Source organism: Pleurodeles waltl, chromosome 9 (genome assembly GCF_031143425.1).
Source record: "Pleurodeles waltl isolate 20211129_DDA chromosome 9, aPleWal1.hap1.20221129, whole genome shotgun sequence".
In the NCBI taxonomy this organism is placed as follows: domain Eukaryota; kingdom Metazoa; phylum Chordata; class Amphibia; order Caudata; family Salamandridae; genus Pleurodeles; species Pleurodeles waltl.
The window spans coordinates 98,044,457-98,066,212 of NC_090448.1; the positions used below are offsets into that span (position 1 = coordinate 98,044,457).

Genomic DNA, 21,756 nt, shown 5'->3' on the forward strand with positions numbered 1-21,756 from the left:
TTCGTGGAGCTTTTGAATTTTTCTTTATTCACACTCTGAAAGTTTCTGTTGCCATTGTTAGTTGTAAACAGTAACTTCTAAATATTTTGCGTGAGTGCACACTTTGTTTCACTTTTCCTCACGAGTGCCTTGAAGCCCATGCCGCACCGGTAACTAATGGGCATGTTGCACACAAGTGCAAACCTTGCTTATCTTTTCGTCGCGAGCAGCTCATCAAGGAACACACGTGTAAATACTTGCAAAACTGCAGTTTTACATGCAAAGGCCCAGCTCATGTGAAAGTGTGCAACCTCTGTGTACTTTTCATAGTTTTTAAAACAAATTGCAGAGCTTGCAATAAGAAAGCTCCACAGCTCTGCACAGTGATGGGAGCGTTAATCAAATAGGTTGAGCTCTGGCAATTAAAGAGACTAATTACCAGAAAATAACTTTCACATAAAACAGAATAACATTATTTTAAAAAAAAGAGATAAGGAGGGGGAAATTTAAGGACTGAACGCGTTGTAAACTAGGACGACAACATAACAAGTCCCAATTTTAGAAACAACAGGGTGTGATTTAAGGGATGGCATAAAGAAAGGAAGTGGTTTATGAACAAATAACCAGAGTGATTTATTGCCAGAGTACCAGGGGAGTGATTTAATGAGTAAGTTACTGGGATATGGAGTCACTTAAGGTGTGTTATTAAAAAAAACAAAAATCGTATTTATGGGTTGAATTAAAGCGAGAGTGATCTTTAGGGAGTTCAGTGCTGAGAATGGACGTGAATTATTGAGAATTTCGACGGGTTACAGGAAAATCCCGCAAGGGAAGTAAATTTAAGGTCAGAAGTATTCACGAGGGGTGGTGTGATGTGTATCCATCACAGAAAATGGAAGAGTTAAAAAAGCGGACGACAGAGAAAGGCCAAGGATGGCTCAGCAAGGGAACTATTTAGACCCTAACAAAATCATTGTTTGTCATTTGCAGACAGTAATTTGTTTCTTTAATTGATAAGGGCGTTCAAAAGAGCAACATGGAAGCGAAAGAACTGCATTCACAGTGATAAGAGATCAAAGGACACAAGTAAATCTCTGATAGGAGGAGGTTTAAAACAGCATAAGATGATCTAATTTTAATAGCAGCTCATTGAGTGGACGGACACATAAGCAGCCTGTCGAGCAAGAGATACAAAGGCAGGTAATGGAGTGAATAAGCATAAAGGCCGCTCATAAGAAAAGGCATTTTTGAGTGGATGGCAAAATGCAGCCCATTGAGTGTGTTTGCACTTGGCTAAATGGGTGGGCATGGGGGGAGGGGGGAAGCAGCGCATTATATGCGAAATGTGCAGGCAATCAGCTAATTCAGTCTAAAGTATGGGTGCTCGCAAATATTTTCCCAGGGGCCAAAATGTTTGGTCTGTCACATGGCTGAGGGCCGCAGTGATGTCATCAGGGTGGCAGTCGGGGTTCTTTGGTGAGGGTGGGTGGCCTTAAGGTGGGTGTAGATGAAGCAACACTTATACATCTATTGGCTGAATGCACAATGAGAAACCAGAAAACCTGTGATTAATGCCAGCTTCCCCTCTTAACCAAATTTGTGTGATCCTAGGCAATTGTTTTATTTCACTTTTTCTTCATTATCACTATTAGCGTTGTTGTCATGTTGGGGTGGAACAATGAATGTTTTCAAATTCATGTTTGAAAACTATCGCTTTTAAAAAACTACTTCTCAATGCACTTAAGTAATCGGATGTAGTAAGGCAAAACTTTTCTGCTTGTTCATGAAATACAGTTTTAGAATTTTGAAGAGACTTTAGCATATTTTCACACTTTTTTCTATAAAATGTCTTTAAAAATAAAAGTGTTCCTAAAGTTAAATGGTGCAGGACACCCTAGTCACTTCCTTTCTATAACTTCAAATAGCCTTTAAATAAATGCTTGCCTGCTTTTTGATGTTAGTGCGGGGGTGAGTAAACAGCAGCTCAGTGCTGCTGTTGACCAGGGGGCCACATGCAAAGGTCAATAGGGCCACATGCGGCCCCCGAGCCGTACTTTGAGTATCCCTGGTCTACAGCATCAAAGGCATCTCTGTGATTACAAAGAATGCATGGCTTCCTTTATACATATGGCTGTGGATGCTTGTGGGGAGGATTTGAATGATATGTAATATATATCCACAGAGGCAACTCATGAGATAGATAGGAATAGGTATCCAGTGACTGTATAGGTGTTCAAGCACGCTGCAGAGAATTTATAGAGCCTACATAGAGAACGTGTCAGCTCATTCATGAGATTTGCAGAAAGGCAACTCATGAAGTGGACAGGAAAAGGTATCTCATGACTACATAGGTGTACAAGTATCCTGTGGAGAACATATTTATATGGTCAGCTCATGCAGAATGTGTGCAGAATGGCATCTCATGGAGAGGTACGGGAAAGTTAGCATACGACTGCATATGTGTACAAGTACCCTGTAGAGAATATAAAGAGACTATATAGAGAACATGACTCAGCTCATGCATGAGATGTGCAGAAAGGCAATTCATGAAGTGGACAGGAAAAGGTACCTCATGATTGTATAGGTGTACAAGTACCCCGTAGAGAACATATTCATGTAGTCAGTTCATGCATGAGACTTGCAGAAAGACCGCTCAATGAGTGGTACAGGAAAGCTATCTCATGACTGTAATTGAGTACAAGTACCCTGTAGAGATTATATAGAGACTATATAGAGAACACGAGTCAGCTTATGCATGAGATGTGTAAAAAAGAGGCTTAGGGAGTGGACATTGAAAGCTATCGCAAGACTGCATATGTGTTAAGTACCCTGTAGAGAATATACAGAGGACATGGGTCAGCTCATGCATGAGATGTGCAGAAAGCACTCTTTGAGTGGACAGGAAAAGGTATGTCATAGCTGTATAGGTGTTCAAGTAAACTGTAGGGAATATATTCACACAGTGAGCTCATGCATGAGATGTGCAGAAAGGCCGCTCATGGAGTGGTATGGGAAAACTATCTTGTGACATGTACAAGTATGCTGTAGAGAATGTATAGAGACTATATAGAGAGCATGAGTCCACTCATGCATGGGATGTGTAGAAAAGCAGCTACTGGAGTAGACGGGGAAAGCTATCTCAAGACGGTAAAGAAGTGCAAGTACCCTTTAGGGAATATATATAAAGAATATGAGTTAGCTCATGCATGAGATGTGCAGAAAGGTTGCTCATGGAGGGGACAGGAAAAGGTATGTCATGACTATATAGGTGTACAAGTATCCTGTGGAGAACATATTTATGTGGTCAGCTCATGCATGAGATGTGCAGAAAGACAGCTCATGGAGTGGTATTGGAAAGCTATCTCATGACTGTATATGTGTACAAGTTCCCTGTCGAGAATATACGGAGAACACGAGTCAGCTCGTGCAAGAGATGTGCAGAAAGGGGGCTCATGGTGTGGACAGGAAAATCTACCTCATGACTGTATAGGTGTACAAGCAAACTGTAGGGAATATATTCATATAGTCAGCTCATGCATGAGATGTGCAGAAAGGCAGCTGCTTGAGTGGACAGGAAAAGGTATGTCATGTCTCTATAGGTGTACAAGCACCCTGTACAGAATATATAGAGACTATATAGAGGATATGAGTCAGTTCATGCATGAGAAGAGCAGAAATGTGGTCCATGGAGTGGACAAAAAAACCTACCTTATGAATGTATAAGTGTACAAGTACCCTGTAGAGAATATATTCATACAGTCAGCTCATGCATGAGAAGTGCAAAAAGGCAGCTCATGTGTTCACAGGAAAATGTATGTCATGGCTGTATAGGTGTACAAGTACCCTGTAGAGGATATATTCATAGATCAGCTCATTCATGAGATGTGCAGAAAGGCAGGTCATGTGTTGACATGAATAGGTATGTCATTACTATACAGGTGTACAAGTACCCTGTACAGAATATATTCATACAGTCAGCTCATGCATGAGATGTGCAGAAAGGCAGGTTATGTGTTTTACTGTATAGTTGTACAAGTACCCTGTACACAACATATTCATACAGTCTGCTCATGCGTGAGATGTGCAGATAGGAAGCTCATGGAGTGGACAGGAACAGGTATCTCATGATTGCACAGGAGTTCAGGGGCCCCGTAGAAGATATATTCATACAGTGGGCTCATGCATGAGAGGTGCAGAAAGGCAGCTCATAGATTGAATATGGAAAGAAATCTTGTTAAAGGATGGGCACAAATTCAGCTGGATTACTGAACAGGTACAAAGACAGATGACTGAGATATTAAACAAGGGCAGCTCTTTGAGAGAACAGTAAAAAGCTGAGATGGTGAGAAAATGAAGCTCTCTGAGATGGTTGGCCCTGAACCATGAAAAGAAAGGGGAAAGTGGCTCAATGACTGGCTTAACTCTAGTTCACAGGAAGGCATGATTCAAAGTTAGTTCACAGAGAGGATAAGCACTTATGGAGCACATAGAGAAACAGCTGTTCTTCCAATATGTAGGCCTAACAGTACCTCATATAGACACAAGGCTCACAAGCAGCTCATGGAGAGATCAAGGCACATAAGTAGGTCCTGGATATATATACACACTGCTCATTTAGTATACTGGCATAAAGGTAGTTCGGGGAGTGGACAGGAAAAACAGCCCATCAGTGAATAGATGTAGATGGAGCTTTGTAGACAGGACAGATATAAATTCAGCACATGAACAACATACACATGAAAGAATCTCGTGGAGTGGATGTGAAAAAGACAGCTCGTTGAAGGCCTATGAATACATGTAGCTTATGGAGAGGGCAGGCGTTGGACTCAGTGTCTGGCACCTTAACCATTAGGCCATAACTGACTTAACAGAGAGGGTAGTATAAGAGTTAGGATAGACAGAGGAGTTACATTAAGGCACCTCACTTAGCAGACAGACATGCAGACAGTTCAAGGATATAGAGAGAACAATACTGAAAACCCTTACTGAAAGTTAACTTTCAAATAAGGAAGACTAGATAAATAAGCTTGACAGTCACTGACTGAAAATAATCTTTGAATAGGAATCTTTGAGATGAAGCAGCGCACCCAAAGAAAAGGATTTCTTTGTTAAAATGAATCACATCTGCGAAACACGTGTCTGCTGAGAGATGAAATCCTCATGGAAATTGTAGAATACATTTGGAAAATATGAGATTGAAAAAGTGACTCTTTGAATGTGTAACCTAATTTTTTTTAATTGGTGCCTGCTAGACCTGTCAGCCTTAGGATGGTCTTCCACCACACTTTTTGCCTGCTTGCCTCCTCTTTTTGATGTTTCTTTATGTTGGTCTTAGGACTCTGAGATCTTTATCACTGCTGACCGCTGATCAGTACTAAAGTGCATGTGCTTCTCCCCTAAACATGGTAACATTGGTGTATACACTATTGGCATTCTGGTTACTTGTATGTACCTTGTAAAGTGGTATATCATATACCGAGGGCATGTAACCTAAATGCTACTAGTAGGTCTGCAGCACTGATTGTGCCACCCACACAAAAAGTCCTTCAAACCCATCTCAGGCCAGCCATTGCAGGGCCTGTGTGTGAAGTTTACTGCCACTTTGACTTGGCCTTTATAACCCCTTGCCAAACCTTAAACTCCACTTTTATTACCCATAATTCACCCCTATGGTAGGCCCTAGGTAGCCTAAAGGGAAGGGTGCTGTGTAAGTAAAAGGTAGGTCATGTAGTACTCTTAAGTTTTACATGTCCTGGTGGTGACAAACAGCTATATTAGTATTTCACTACTGTGAGGCCTACTTCTCATTATGAATTCCTTAATACACTTTCAAGTTGTATTTCCTGATTGAGCAGGAGTAGGTATATCATGTTTCATATCTTAGGAATGGTAGCGGTAAATTCTCTTTAATGGTAAAGGTGGATTTAACATTACTATTTTAGAAATGCTACTTTTAGAAAGTAGGTATTTCTCTGCTCTTAGTGCCTTGCAGCCTGTCTCCAGTAGATGTCTGGGGTGGCTGACAGCTATACTTGGTGCATTCCCTCTAGACAACCACAAACACCAGAAGAGTGGGTGTGACAGGGAACTCATCTGCATTCTGATAGCTCTTGCTGGGCAGGAAGAGAGAGGGGAGCTAACAAACTGGCCGTGTTCTTGGGCCCACACAAAGCAATGATTAACCCCTACTGATAGTCTGGAGCCAAGGCTGAGGAAGAAAGGACCCTTGTGCACTTCAAAGAACCTTCTTTGAAGTCATCCCCACTTCAAAGGTACTTTTGGGTATTAGTACTGGGCCTCTGACCCTACCAAGACAGTGCACTTCTGGACCTGTGAAGAACTCTGCCAGGAGTAAGGACCGCTGTGCTACAAGGATTGCCACTTTGCTGCACTGCTTTCCTGGAAGGACTGGTTTCTTATTTGCTGAGCTGGCCTACCACTTGCTGATTTCTGCCCTGCTGAAGTCATGGACTGGACCCATCTCATCTCAACCATGAGTTTGTCCAAAGGCTTGCTGGCTTGCCCCCTGTTCTTGTGCAGTCTCAGGGACATCAAAGACTGCATGAAATCAGAACCTGGACCCTGTCTGCTGTGAGTACTGCTCTGCCAAGTGGTGCCAATCCAATCCTGGACCTTTGGAAGTGAGTATCTGCGCTGCAACCCAAGAAAACCAATGCATCAACGACGTTGTACCGATCAGAACCTGTGCAATTCCATTCTACACCAACGCATCGTCACTGCTGCTCAAGCTGTGGACACCGTATTGCTGACTTAGTGATGCATCGTCCCAAGACTCCAGTGCATCTCCAACTCTGTGCGGATCAGCGCTGATGCATCACTTTGTGCTGACTGCATCACCTCCAGGCCAGCGGTTCGACAACAACGTATTGCCTCCAGCCCAGCGGTTTGATGACGACACATTGTCTCAATGCCCCCCACTATTTGATCCTCTATGCTTTCTCGATGATGCACAGCGTGCATCCAACACATCGCCTACATCTCCTTGATCAACAGCGACACATATCCTCCTATGCTGCATGCATCGAGTCTTCAAGGTCGACACTTCTTCCATCCAAGGTACTTTTTCAGCGGGCCCTGCGTGTGTCCTGAACTTTGGATGTACCGCAGTCCAGTGCAACCTCAAGTAACTCCTAAGTGCTATTGACTTCTAAGCACTACTTTTTTTCTCTTTTTATGTGTGCTACATTCTGCAACACACATAGAAAGAGGAAAATGCCTCACAGAATTGTGTTTGTGCAGGAAGGTGTCTTATGACACAAGGGTGCCTGCATTGGCGCTAGGCAGCTACAAGAGAGTCAGGGCTAGGAAAGGACAGAAATGTGCTGGATAATGTTAAATATGGTGCACTCCCCCCTTTCCCTTTCACACAGAGCAACACAGTGTAGCAAGGTGGCTTGCTGCTCTGTATGATCGGTGAATATGCCACTTAGTTTTCTGTACAGATGTCATTTTTTCTCTCATTGAGCCCAAAAGAAGCCATGTGACCTTATGCACATAAGGTTCCCGGCACAGTGTGTGATGTCAGACGATGGCCTTGGTTTCACTTTGGACTCAAAGACACCTGGTTCCCAGCCCTTGTTCCCATGCGGCTTACCTTTCACCACCAAGTTGCCGGTGCTGGTGGCTGTGCCAAAGTGGTTGCTGGCCATGCAGGTGTAGGCCCCGGCGTCGGACTTGGTGATGTTGGCTATCCGCAGGCTCCCGTCTTCCAGCACTGTGATCCTGTGGGGACAAAGATGGAGGGAGGGAGGTCACTCTGGAGTCTGCAACAGTTTGTGGCTCGGAGCATGCATGAATTATTGACTGTTTGCTAGACAGAGACTTGGATTTGCAGTTGCCTCTGAGGACTGTATGAACAGTGCTCGCCTCCTGCTGCATACACTCAGGGAAAAACCTGAGGGCAGACTGCAGCAGGAACTCACAAGGAGCCCACTCCTCAAGGAAGCATGCCCAGGATGGGTACGACTGCATCCTATATAACGTACACAAATGCGACAAAGTAAATTAATTTTGTACAATGCATAGTGAAAACGTAATCAACTTTAAGTGCATGTTCTAATAGATAAAAGGGATAAAGTACCCCTTGGTTTACATGATGAGGGTACTGCAAGTCACCAAGGAGTTCCATAACCATATAGACGAACAAGGCCTCAAGGTCGAGTTCCTTTATAAGGGTATGGAACTCTGAGGTGACTTGCAATATTCTTATCATATGCGTAAGGGAGTACTTTATCCCATATAATACATGGTCCCACCATCACCTTTCATACAAGCCACTTAAATCATTGGTGCGTAGCTCTTTCAGAAAGAGAGAACTTGTTTGCAAACCTGAAAAATAAAAATAGAACCTCTAATGCAAAATTAAACACATAAAAAGCATGTTATATATTTGCTGCAAAAAATTATTAAAAGCAGTTCAGTACAAGTCAGTTTGAAAACAATAGCTGCAGCAACTCAGACTGTGTTGAAACATGCAGAAAGATTCTAACGTTTCTATAATTAACAAAAGAATGCAAAAAGTAATAATTTTCCTTCTGCTAGTAATTGTAAGATAGAAAAATAAAGCAGAAAAAACAACATTTCATTGGCATTACTTTAAACAGCTGCTTTGTGACCTGCCCTGCCTTTCACCTTGGCTACTGGCTGCGGCAGCAGGTATTGTGACGTCAGAACTCGAACGATGTCTTTTCTTTATAATGGGCCTCTGATGTGTTATTAGTTGCAAGTGCATTTACGCATTTGTAGGGGGATTGTAGAATCTCGTGTACTATGTAGTGAATTAAGCAGAAATATACGATAACGATTGGGGCACATGGATGTAAACATCTCCCACAACAGGACAAACATCTCTAAAATCCAAGGCATTGTGCAAAGAGGACCGAGTGGGTCAATTTAAATTGTCGATCATTTTATCTTTGGCCTCTCCGCGGAGAACAAAACACAAGAGTACCATACGCTAGGGAAGGCAAGTTTTAATGATAAGTAGTTCCTCGGTTTATAAGAGGCGCGGTGCAATTTCAGATTAAAATGTCAATCACAAAGAATGTTGTGATATTTTCTACGCAAGATAATGTTTTAAAAGGGCCAAATTTTAAAAAGGTCCCTTGCCACATTTTGTTTTTATTAATAGAACAGATCACTGCAAAGTGTTACTTTAAGGGAATTTCAAACACAAGTCTGACGGAGTGGCCCTCGGGGTGCTTCCTCTGCTTGGTGAGAGTGCCCCTGACTTTGCGGCAGATTTTAGGGCACACCAAGATGTGCGCCGTGGTCGTTGCATTCGCCCCCGCTGCCTCCCAGCACCCGACAGCACCAGGTCACCCTCTTATTGTGCCCAATCACCCCCTGTGGGACCGCTCACTTAGAATGCATGTCTGTAGGGATTTTCATTTAGGAAGCAACAGAACGCTAAACAGGGCATCATGGCGCGGAATAAAAGATGCTTTAAGTTATTCAACTCAATGAAACTATTTTTACCCCTCTTTTTATCGACCCCAGAAAAATGAAAAGATGACCGATACTCAGGCATGTGCCCATGATGTCAAACTCAGATTCCTAGAGTCGTTTCACTAAATACATATTTAAACATTAACAAGGAGGCGGGTTTAGGGATTTTAGATGACTAATGTCATACGTCACTACCTCTGCAAGGCTGCTGTAATCATCTACAACCCTTGTATAAACACCTACAACTACAAAGAGGGCACTCATCCAGGCAAGTGTCCACTATCAGTGCTGGCACCCTTCTTATAGTAGTTTACAGCTGTTCTGTCCAACGCGCTCAGGGACCATCAGGTTGTATGACGGTATTCCGTTTCTTGGCCTCTGGGTCACAGCAGACGCGAGCGGCGAGCGTTTAACACACTGAGCCAATCTTGCAAACAAAAAGCTACGAAACTCGGTAGAAAAAGTGCTTTAAAATTCGCCTCACAGGCACCGTCCTTGCTATAATTCGAGAGAATTAAAACGGGAGTTCTCCGCTCCCTGCAGATTAGAGCGCTAGAGGGCAGTTCTCCGTGACGGGGGAGAAAGATGCATGCGAATCCGATGGTTAAGGGATGAAAACCGATGACGGCCAAATGCCAAATGGCCCAAGATGAAAAATAGTCCCCAAACTTGACCCCTCGAGTCCTTGCAGTCAGAATGTAATTGCCACGCGCCTGATGTGAGCAATGGATATGAAACGTGCCGGCTAGCAGCCGATCAATGTGACCAATAGGTTTACGGTATGCTGTCACTTTGCTCCTGTACCTTAGAGGCAGGACTCTACTGTGCGCTATATTGTACAGCTCCTTGGTGTAACGCCACTGGTGTAACGCAAATTGTCGCCCCCGCCCCCACCACCCCCGAAGAATGTCATGAGAGGCCCAGGTACCTCGCAGATCACACATTTATTCATTCGTTTTTGGCTTAAAGCCCCCCACCCCTCCCCCTCTTGACGTGTTGGGCGCCTCCTATGTACAGGGACCTGCATTACGCCTTGCCACGGACATGAGGACATGGGGTACATTTTGCTCGGCCTCTGCCAGCGATGTTACATGAACAGTGTTGCTGTTCTGTGTTTTTTCTGTTTTGGAAAGCTGAGTGGCTTTCCGGAATATTTAAATATGTATTACTCCATGCCTTTGCACCCATTCTGACAGGGATGTAGTGGCATTGCCCCCTCCAAAACAAGGAATCATGGGTGTCCCCCCCAAACACACACACACACCGTAGGGGCTGCAGCGGCCTCCGTTAAAACCCTGCCCCCCACAGGATGTGATGAGGCCCCCCTGAACCCACACATTTTACTGATATACATAAACGGGACTCCCTAAAGGGAAGTTGACACCCTAAAGGGTTGGGGGGGGGGGGTCTACTTCCGCAAGGGCTGCAGAGGCCTGCATTAAACGCCTGGCCTTGTGGCCACGTGTGTCGGAGAGAGGTGTGAACGTGCTGACCTTGTCTTGCCAAACCGGGCATTTCTGTGCTCAAGAGCTGTGTGTCAGTGACCGGACACCCTTGGGTTACAGGATACAGTAATAGAATTAGTCAATGTGGCACACAGCAGTATACAGCTGTATGTTCCTTTGTGCCTTACACTACACAGAGGTGTATTCACATGCTACGGAGTGGACTGTCACTGCACCAGTGCATCATTTGTTAAAGAAACAAGTGTACAGGCCCACAGGATTTCTGAGGGGCCAGCCGCCTTGGCTAACAAATGCCGGGGTCGCTGAATACTAAGGTTGCCTCTTCATGACTATTTCTTACACTGTGCTGTTTTTCATCTCACAATTACAGGGTCTTTTAAGCCTCTCTCTCTCCTTTTCTAGTGGTCTTCCTGTATTTCTCCATTTTTTGTCCTCTCTCTAGCTCTTACTCAAAATCTAATGAATTAAAATATGTTCTAGTACTCAACATTGAGAGTCTTTGCCTACTACCTGCACAAATTAAGCACCAGCTTGACTCCCTGCACTTACTTTACTCCTGTTACGGGGAATCAACTTTTCAACCTTGAACTTTGAACTTTCATTTCCCTGTATCCCTTTTTCACAGGTTTCGGTGCCTGTGCTTCATAGGGTTGCTCGAGTTGAACCTGTGTTGCTGAGCTTTGCTCCTCTTGCCTTTCCGGGGCAGCCATATGTGCAGGCTGAGCCTGTGATGCTGGGAATGGCTTTTCCTTCCATGTTACATACAGGTGAAGAGCCAACATATTAATAAGGTGAGCTGAGCCACATGTGAGCCAACGGCCTGGTTAAGCCTTAAGAGGCCCTGCACGAACTAAGTGACACTACTTTGCATGTAAATCAAGCATCAGACACAATTTACACATTTAGTAACATCTCTTCGGAATAAAAAAAAAACGTATTTCTTTAACAAACGACAGCATCTCTCTAGTACTCAGACTATATCACTGAATTGAGCAGTTATTTAATAAAGTGTTGATTTTTAAACATTAAATTAGAAACATTCCTGCCCCACCCATACCACCTCCTGAGGACAATTCCATTAGTGAACTAAGTAATAAGTTAGTTGTCACCTGCATCGTATATGAGTTCTAGATATTATAGATTGAGCAACATCACAGTCGATTTAATGACACACAAGTTAATTTTGTACATCCCACATCCTCAAAAATCACATAGTTGAAGGGGCTCTTGTATGTGACAAAGATGAAAAAAGAGGCTATGTGAAATAAAATATTTGCCTAGTATCACACAATTTGGTCAAGCATGGAAGCAGGACTGATCACAAGTGTTCTGGCTTCACATTGTTCAACTCAGCTACTAGATGGGCATCTATTTATCTGTCCTGATTTACATCAGAGGTTCAAGCTTTATCTTTAATTTTTGACGCATGAGGTTACAGCGTAGGTGGCAGCGAAAGCTACATAAATGCTTGTCTCATTTTTGGCCCTGATTGTCCAAGAGCACCTTGGTGTTAGTTAGAGCATACCATCTGGTTCAAGCCTGGCTTTAGCTTTCAATAGCTTGCCCATCTCTGGTGTCACAGTCTTGCAAAAAGATGATTCCATGTGTATCAGAGCATCCTAGTGCCCCATGTTACATCATCCCAGTGTGCATAGGTATCTGTGCCACTCTGTCAATGAGCTTTGCTCTCTGTCCCTCCAGATACAGAGGTGAGGGCCCCTTTGCCACTGTGAATAGAGCACTTCAATTGGTCCTCAGTTTGGTCACTTTGTGACCTTTTGCCTCAGTGCTTTACATACTTCCCAAACTAACAATTCTCAAAGGCGGGTGAAGGCTGGTGTCCTGGTTGAGTGATCCCATTGAACTCACGAAAGTGAATGGTGGTTCTGAAGCGGTGAGAAAGGCTTCCAGCAAGGTGACATCACTGAATTCTGCAGGAAGAATTTGGCATACTGGGAGGGGGGAAATGACCCACGGTTGGTAAAACCCTTCAAATGTGGCTGCCCGCATACTTGCTTCCATGGATGCCAATTCACCGAAATGCCAGGGGTAGTGGAAGTGACATCACATGCCCTTTGACGCCCACTTTCAGTCACACACACATAGTTACACATGCACACAAAGTCACACATACATACACTCTCTCACATTGTACACTCCAGTGGCAGCTGCTGTCAGAAAGGGCTGGTGGGCAGAGCATGCAGCGGGTGTAGGGGCAATAATAATAAAAAAAATACACTTACCTGCATCCTCGCCTCCGCCGCTCCCTCCTCCTCGGTGCTTGCCTTGCTCCCCCTCCCACCCATTCCAGACGATTCGCTCATGCTGTTGACCAAGATTGAGCGAAGCGCCATGATTGGCCTGAGTGGGCTGAAATGCCACTCAAGGAGGGACTGGGAGCCTGCGTCTAAACTCTACCCGGCTGTGAAGTACAGCTTGGGTGGCGAGTTCTAAGTGAGCATTTTAGTTTAGCCAGCCTCAGAGAGCTGGCTAAACTGACATGCGCACTTAAAGTGCACCACTAACCTTCCTCCCTGCTGACGCGGAGGATGCTCACCCAGCCCCACCCTAGACTCAGCGGAATTTTTTTTTTATAATAATGTACTATCATTTTATTTTTCTGCTGCCTTTTAGCAGTGGGGTGACGCTCCTCTGCCATAGCTCCTGGTACACTCTCATCCGCAATCACGCACACGACATACATTTAAAAGCATGTTTTACTTACCTCAGCTGCCATGGAAAGGCATATTCCAACTCATTGTACTGCATTTTTATTACACCATTAGTGAATAATATATTACAATTCACTGTAATTGTGATAAAAAAATGACAGAACACAAAGAGTGGAACCCCAATTGGACGAGCTGCCACTCTGTTCCTAGCACTGAATTTACCACCTCTGAGGCCAGGGGTAGCAAACTGCTAGCTAGAGGTCACAGCTGCGACCCCTGAATGACTTCCACCCTTGTTTCCCCATGCGCAGGCTGCAGAGTTCTGCTTTATGTCGGTGCAGCCTATCTTGTCCTCATTGCTGCATGGATTTGAATGCGACTCGCTGTGATGCCTTCCTGGCTGACTCCACGAGTTTGAGCGTCTCTAATAAGAATTGAACATGTAAATAATTATCCTGCAGAGGTGAGCGTGTTTACCACGCTCCCATCTCTGACGCCATCTTCGAGCGACGCGTGATAACTTATCACGAGGACAAAAAGAAAGAACCGGGAGCTCCATCAGCGCCTGGCACAGATAGGCCTTATCCCGGCGCGCGCAGACTTATCGGCAGCGCACAGCGGCCGATGGCGGCGGCTGTCACCGCTAGATTTCTGATCTGCACAGAAGAGCAACACAGCTGGAAAGGGGAGATTAATGAAGTCTCTCCTTCACTAAACGGGGCCTGGGCGCAGAGGCAGGTAACAAGTGACCTTGTCAAGCGTGTGAGTCATGTCAGGGACAGTTAGGGTCGCCACCTTTCCAAGCGAAAGTACCAATCATTTGCTCATATTTTAAGTCTACAAGGGCTGAGGCGTGCTATTTAAATATTACTTTAGAGAACATCCTCAGAATTCATTTGTATCATGGCTTTTTCTGTCTTTGTTTACTTGAATTATTAATCCGGCGTTCCAAACGCAGTTTAGTAACAAATATTAAAGCGCTTTTTTCTTATACTTGCTGTTTGGAGTGTGTACTGATAAGCAGTGCCCGAAATGGAAAATCAGAAGTGCAGGTATCCTATGCCAGAGTACCTAGTTGTGTCTCCAATTAACAAAATTGCACTTCTGCTGAGAAAGACAGATACTTTCGCTCTCAAAATAAAGAAGTGGACCATTTACAGCACTGCTGATAAGGCTGACAATTTCCCGCTTTGGGTGATTTTCATAATTTTTTAACTGGGCAGGGCATTAAAATACTGGACATGCCAGTAGAAAACCAACCAGGTGGAAAACCTAGGGACGGACTTTAACCACCCATGTCCCAGCAGGGCTGAGCTCTCCCTCCCTGATGGAGTTACTTCTCTGGATAAATTGGCCTGGTGAGTTAATCACATATGTAGTGACGTGCAGGTGACAAGTTCAAATCTTGACAAAGTCAACTTGGTCTTCCATCTCTCAGAGGTGAGTAAATTAAAGCCTGCCATTTAAAGACTTAGACACACCAGAAGTATAATATGGAGCTCAAAAAGAAATTATAATTGGATTGCCAACCTCTATCCCAGCCTTAAGTGAGCCAATCATCTTCACCCCAGTCCTTATTTGTTTCCAACCAGTTCACTGCATGATATGGCTCCTAAGGCCTATACTTCAAATAGTTAAAGTAAATTAAGAAGTCACAGAATTCAATGTGATATTGGCTTAGAAAACAGAACAAACTGGAGGCCATCCTCATGACTTGAGGTCAATTGACAGCTCTATTCATGGGGGTAGGTAGAACGTCTTAGCAAAGTGACCTGAACCCCACGTTATTTAATTGGTTTCATGTAGGGTAGACCTATCACTACCTCCTCCCAGCATTGGTGGCTCCATCACAACCTCCTCCCAAGAAAAGGGAGATTTAGGTTTTTATGTGAGTATTTTCATTAGTACAGATGTAGCCTAAGGCATTACAGTGCTTTACAATGATGATATTGGATAAGACACCAGGTGAGATGAACAAAAGCAAAATAAGATGTTAATACTCATTACTTATACTAGGTGAAATAATACAATATCTCATCCACCTCAAGTAATAACACAATCCTTGTCAGGGAGAACCACAAATATTACCCTGAACCCTAAAACAATTACCACTGCTCGAGGCTTCCCTTTCCCGACCCATAAATACCCTTCAGAGTCCATTAATGCTACCCAACCCTGAACCCTAAACAACTCTTACTACCTCTGATTGCTACCCTTCCCTGAACCCTAAAAGCTCCTCACTACACCTAAACACCACCTTCCCCAAAATCTTAAACCCTTTACTACCTTTAATGCTACCCTTTTCCATAAATGTAAAAAAAATCACCTACAGCTCTGAGGCACAACAACCTTTACTACCCCTTAACAATACTCTTCCGTGAACCCTACAAACCCCTGAATGCTACCCTTCCCTGAGCCATAAACCTCAACTGTGACTTAATATTCTCTTTCTTGAACCCTAAAAAACCTTACACCCCTTTAATGCTACCCTTTCCTGAACCCTACAAACCCCTTATTACCCCTTAATAATTATGCAGGGACCTTGCTTTCTGAAAGCAAGCGGAGCCTAAGGGTGAAGTACTGGGAAGAATTGAGAAGCAAATTACTAATTCCTCAAGTAATTCCTAATTTCAAAGGCAACCCTCAGGTTCCCGCTTGTGATCCCTGGTATTTCTATTGCCACCCCATACCACATAGTTATCGATGAACCAGGTATCAGGAACTCTGGGAAGGAGTTACCAGGTGATATAAGGGACATTGTTATAAGGCACTTAGTGACATTGAACAAAAAAGACAAGCTTGTGTCTTTAAAGAGTTAAAATATGTTTTAGGCCATCAGTGGAAACACTTTCAAGACTTTTATCTGCTGTTTATGTACAGTGGAGCTGTGCTGCCTCGCCATGAGAAATAAGCACCCGTCCACTAACTTACTTAAAATATCCCTTGAAACGCCCGGCTGGTCCCTACCACTATGTCCATGTTCCTTATTTTGAGACATTTTTATTCTTTCTTTATTCATTTTTTCTGCTCTCCTTTGACCTGTTTGCCTTACTTTTTTTTTCTCTGTGACTTCCATCTTCTGTCCCCTACATTTACCTCTTTTCAGCTCCACTCACAGTTGATTCAACAATGGATTACGACAATCCCTTTTTTAAAGTTTTTAAAAAAATGAATAAAATGAAAATGGGGTTCTGAACCTGGGGTTCAAGCCCAGGTCTGTGTGTTCTTTTTCACATATTTTACTATTATACAGACTGTATGTAAAAATGACATTTTCTCATGATTAACTTTCATCAATTGGACTTTCTTAACATGGCATTCACCACCTAGGGCCTGATTTAGATATTGGCGGATGGGTTACTCCGTCACAACGGTTACAGTTATTCCATCCCCTAAATCCCATTATGTCCAATGGGATTTAGATTTCAGCGGACGGGGTATCCGTCACCGTTGTGACAGTGTAACCCATCTGTCTATATCTAAATTAGGACCTTAATTTTTTGTGAAATTCACTTTGTACATTCATCAGGCCTAGACACAGCCTTTCTCCATTTTCTACAAACATGGATGGTCATAGCAACACAAGACATATAGTGAAGCGCAATGGAGTTAACTGATGAGATACTTGCTGAGATCTCCTCTCCATCCCTTTCTCAGTTTCATTATTTATTTTGAATTCTTCTCTAAAAACAGAAAAGTCAATGAGCCGTGTAGGGCACTGAAGCCTATACGTCTCATATAAAACATAGGTGTCTACATTGAATATGGAATGACAAGTACACACATACAGCTTGCTAACAAAAGAGAGTGCCTCATCTCACTAAATGAGAAGGAGAGTAGAAGCGATCTCAGACAACCTTTCCTTGATGGTTTGTACTGCCCTTTTTAAAATAAAAATATAGTAATATTTATTCAAAATGGTAAGGAGTGTCATGCTAGAAGAGAACAGTGGGTAATGCATTAAAGCCAGCTCTACTGGTTTTGCCAATGCGGGGGAAAAGAGTGGCAAAAAAGGATTGCTTTCTTTATAGAGGTATGGACTATGACACACAAAAAAAACAGAACATTTACAAATGTAAAATGGGCCATCATGGAAGCACTTCCTATGAGGTGGGCAGTTTCACCCTATCAGCCAATAATTGCATGAAGTGAGAGAAAAATATTGATCTGGGGTGAACCAAACCCTCTCTTTGTGCATATTTTCAAGAAAAAAACACTCTTTGTGTGTATTATAAAGGAGTTTCAAGGAAAAAAAAACCTCTATATGTGTGTTGTAAAGAAATGATAATAGGTCAATGTTGAAAATGGCACTTTTTTCAGGGTTTTCCCCCAACGTTTAGCTTCTGATCTCTTGTTTTAACCCAGTGCTGCATTTCATTTTTGCTGGCTTTAGGACTCAGGGCACTTTACCACTACTGACCAGTGGCAAAGTGTAGGTGCCCCCTGTCTTAATGGTATTGATGATTGGTTTATCCATGGTTGGCATATTTGATTTACTAGTAAGTTCCTAGTAAAGTGCACCCTGGGGGCCCAGGGCCTGTAACTCAAATGCTACTAGTGGGCCTTCAGCACTGGTTGTGCTACCCACATGAGTAGCCCTGTAAACATGTCTCAAACCTGCCACTGCAGTGTCTGTATGTGCAGTTTTAAACTGTCATTGCGACCTAGCAAGTGCACCCAATTGTCAGGCCCAAACCTTCTCTTTTACTACATGTGTCACCCCTAACTTAGGGCCAAGACTGCCCCATGGGCAGAGTGCAGTGTATTTAAAACGTAGGGCATGTACTGGTGTGTTTTACATGTCCTGATAGTGAAATACTGCTAAATTCAGTTTTCAGTATTGCAAGGCCTATAGTGTAACATAGGGATTGACTTGAAATATCGTTTAAGTGTAATTTCCTATTGGGAGCAGATGGAGATATGGAGTTTGGGGTCTCTGAACTCACAAGTTAAAAATACATCTTTTGTTGAAGTTGGTTTTTGAATTGTAAGTTTGAAAATGCCAGTTTTAGACTTTAGACAGTCACACAAACAGAGCTGTGTTGTGCTCTGCATATCCTCATGGCCCATCACCAGGCTGATGGGTCTTCCTGAGCTAGAGTGGTGGGAAGAGCTGACACTTGCACTTGAATAAGGCTGTGCCCGTCCTCATACAAAGCAGTCTCCAACCCCCTGGAGTGTGTCTGGGGCCAGAGCAGGGAAAGGCAGGGTCTTGTGTACTACAAAGACTTTTCTTTGAAGTGTGCCTACTTCAAAAACAGAAATGGGTATAAGCCCTGGACCTCTGACCCCACAAAGTTAGAATCCTTCTGGACTGAGGACATTCTACCAGGAAGAAGAGCTTCATGCTGTAGGAGGTACTACCACTCTGCCTATTGCTTTGCTGTGCTGGCCTGCTGCTTGGTGCTTCTGTCCTGGGAGTGAAAGGACTGGACTTTGCTTTCTGCATCCTGCTTCCAAAGGTTCTCAAAGGCTTTTTGACTGAGCTTGCCTTTTGTTATGAAGTCTCGGGGATATCAAAGACTTCATCTGCCAGCACCTGGACTCTCTTGCTGAGAGTCCTGACTTCCCAAGTGGTGCCAAGTCCAGTTCCTGGGCCCTTGAAAATGAGTTCTGGTGCAACCAAGAAGAAACCAGGCACAACGACTCGAGAGTGAATTTGGAACCAGTGCTCCTGACTGACTCTGTGCCGCTGGTTGCACCGGAGCCGTGGTCCCACTGAGTGCAACAACCACAACCAATGCTGCAAACCCGATGCCGCCACAGCACCTCCGAAGTCTTGCCACAGCATGAGTCCCAAGTGCTGTGTCACCAACATCCGTGACACCCGACTCCGCCACAGCACCTGAGGCCCGTGGTGTGATTGAAACACCATAAAGTGGATGCCTCACGTCTTGATAAGCTGGATTAATCGCCCCCCCTCTGGATTGTAAGGAACTGACGCCTCACCAGTGATGCTGCATCACCTCCCCTGCAACCGTAAGAAACCAATGCCTCACCTCCCCTGCCTAGCAATAAGGAATCGATGCTGCACCGGCTCCAGCAACGCCTCACATCCCTGACTCTTTACGATGTCTTTGTTTCCTCGTTTTCCAAGGTACTGTACCTGGGGGCCATACGACTCTGTGACCGGCCCGCACTCCCTCTCGATTGGCGTTGGACTGTTGGGAACGACTCCATCAAGATGTCATGATAGCCCCAGTTGGAGCTATTTTGTTTCTAAGCGCTTTACTGAGATTTAACCTTTGAAAATGTGTATCCTTGCTTGTGCATTTTGGAATTTTGTCATTTTGGTCTTGTTTTATTCAGCTAAGTATTGGCAATTTTTCTAAACTAGGGTTGAGTACTTTTGTGGCGTTACTGTGTGTGTATAAACTACTTTACACATTGCCTCAGAGATAAGCCTGATTGCCTGTGCCAAGCTACCAAGGGGGTAGCAGTCTTAGCTGTGTGCCTCGCTTACCCTGACTAAAGTGAGGGTCCCTGCTTGGAAAGGGTACAAACCACTGCCAACTAGAGACCCCCTTTTCAAAAGTCATGCTGACAGCTGGACCATCAAGACAGATCTAAAATCCGACTTCACTAAAACACTGCACTTGAGCAGGTAGAGCACCAACAATAATGAGAAATTACAAAATGCAGCCTACTAGCTCCTCAAATGTTGTAAAAACACAACCCTGTACCCCACATACCCTCTTTGAACATCTTCACTGGCTCACTGATAGAATGTAAGTCCTAGAGAAGCCAAAATTAGTACTGAGGCGGCCATATGGCTGCACACACAACAATCTCATCTCTGCAGTTGGAAAGACATGAGATCTGCAATAATCTATGTTCTTCATGCAAGGGGTTAGCCAGAAAATTAAGGTACACCCACATTGAATTAAGCCTTTAATGACACAGTATGGATGAAACAAATAAAGATCCCTTGACCGTTATTCTTATCTTATTTTTTATTTCTATCCTTTCTTCTCCACACTCATTTTGCCACTGTCTCTGTTCTTTCTCCCTGTTTGCATCATGTCTTCACTGTATTTTACTTTCTTAGCAGCCCTTGTCCCCCACCTGGCAGCCATGGCTTGCTATGCCATAGCAATGTTTTATGAGCATTTGTTTGCATACCAGAAGACAGAAGAGGGAAGTATAAAACAAACACAAAATAGGGAAAAAAACATTTTAATAAGAACTAGCCTAGTCGGTTTTCTCCTTCAGTATCAGCCTCCACTTTAGCTGTTAAAGTGAGGGGCTCATTGTGCCACTCTCTTCATCCATGGACATTCAGCGCTTTTTCAGGTGGCGTTTCCGTTTTGCAGTGCACACATAACAAATACTTACTAAAGGCTGACAAATGGGCAGGCTCCACACTTCAGGCGCAAGGGCATCCTGCAAGCCCCAGACTCTGGCGGCGCAATTTCTCATGTCGGCTGAAACACTCAACGTTCACCTGCTGAGTTTAACCCAGATCTTCATCATGAAGACTGAGTGTTGAGGGGACGAGGTTTTTCAACGTGGCACCTCGGTGACAGCCAGTAGCATTGTCACAGCCAGGCTCTGTGAGGCGGAGAACAGGCAAGGAGTCTGCGCCGCATGTAGGCTCGCCTTACAGCAACCAGATCTCATAACAAGTGATGATCACATATAAGGATGTGATTAACAGCTGCGCCCTTGCCCAATCAGCTTTTGACAAGGTTTGATGGTTCCGCTTTACGCATAGACCAGTAAGGCCCTCGTTGGAAAGATCCGGAACAACACGTCCGGAACAATGCCTCTGTTGTTCACGCAAGCAGAATGATGCTTGCTTGAACAACGCAGGCCTTTTTCTCTGCCTTAACCACGCATGTGCTGAACAACGCACATGCGTGGTTAAGGCAGAGAAAAAGGAAGCTCCATCGGGAGATGACGTGGTCAGGTAAGTCGGGCTGGGGCAGGGTTGGGGATAGTTTTTAGGGGTGGGGCGGGGGATGAAGGGCTTGGGGTGGTTAGGTAATTTAATTTTTTTAAAGGGTCGGGGATGGGGTGGGTCGGTACTGTGGCTTTTAGGGCGGGTCAGGGTTATTTTGTATGTGAGGGTGAGGTGTCTGGGTAATTTTGTATTTAGGGGGTAAGGTGTTGGGTTTTTAGAGGCGAGGTCGGGGTCATTTTGTGTTTAGGGCGGGGTTGGGGTCAGGGTA

General features: G+C 44.1%; 1 protein-coding gene across 3 annotated transcripts in view; it reads right to left on the reverse strand.

Moving 5' to 3' along the window:
* Positions 1-21,756, reverse strand: part of LOC138258996 (contactin-4-like) — a 789,032-nt gene that overhangs the window by 146,276 nt on the left and 621,000 nt on the right. For all 3 annotated transcript variants that reach the window (XM_069206362.1, XM_069206361.1, XM_069206363.1), the window contains exon 12: positions 7,595-7,722. In XM_069206362.1, the coding sequence (XP_069062463.1) occupies positions 7,595-7,722 (128 nt within the window). The remainder of the gene's footprint in view (positions 1-7,594; positions 7,723-21,756) is intronic.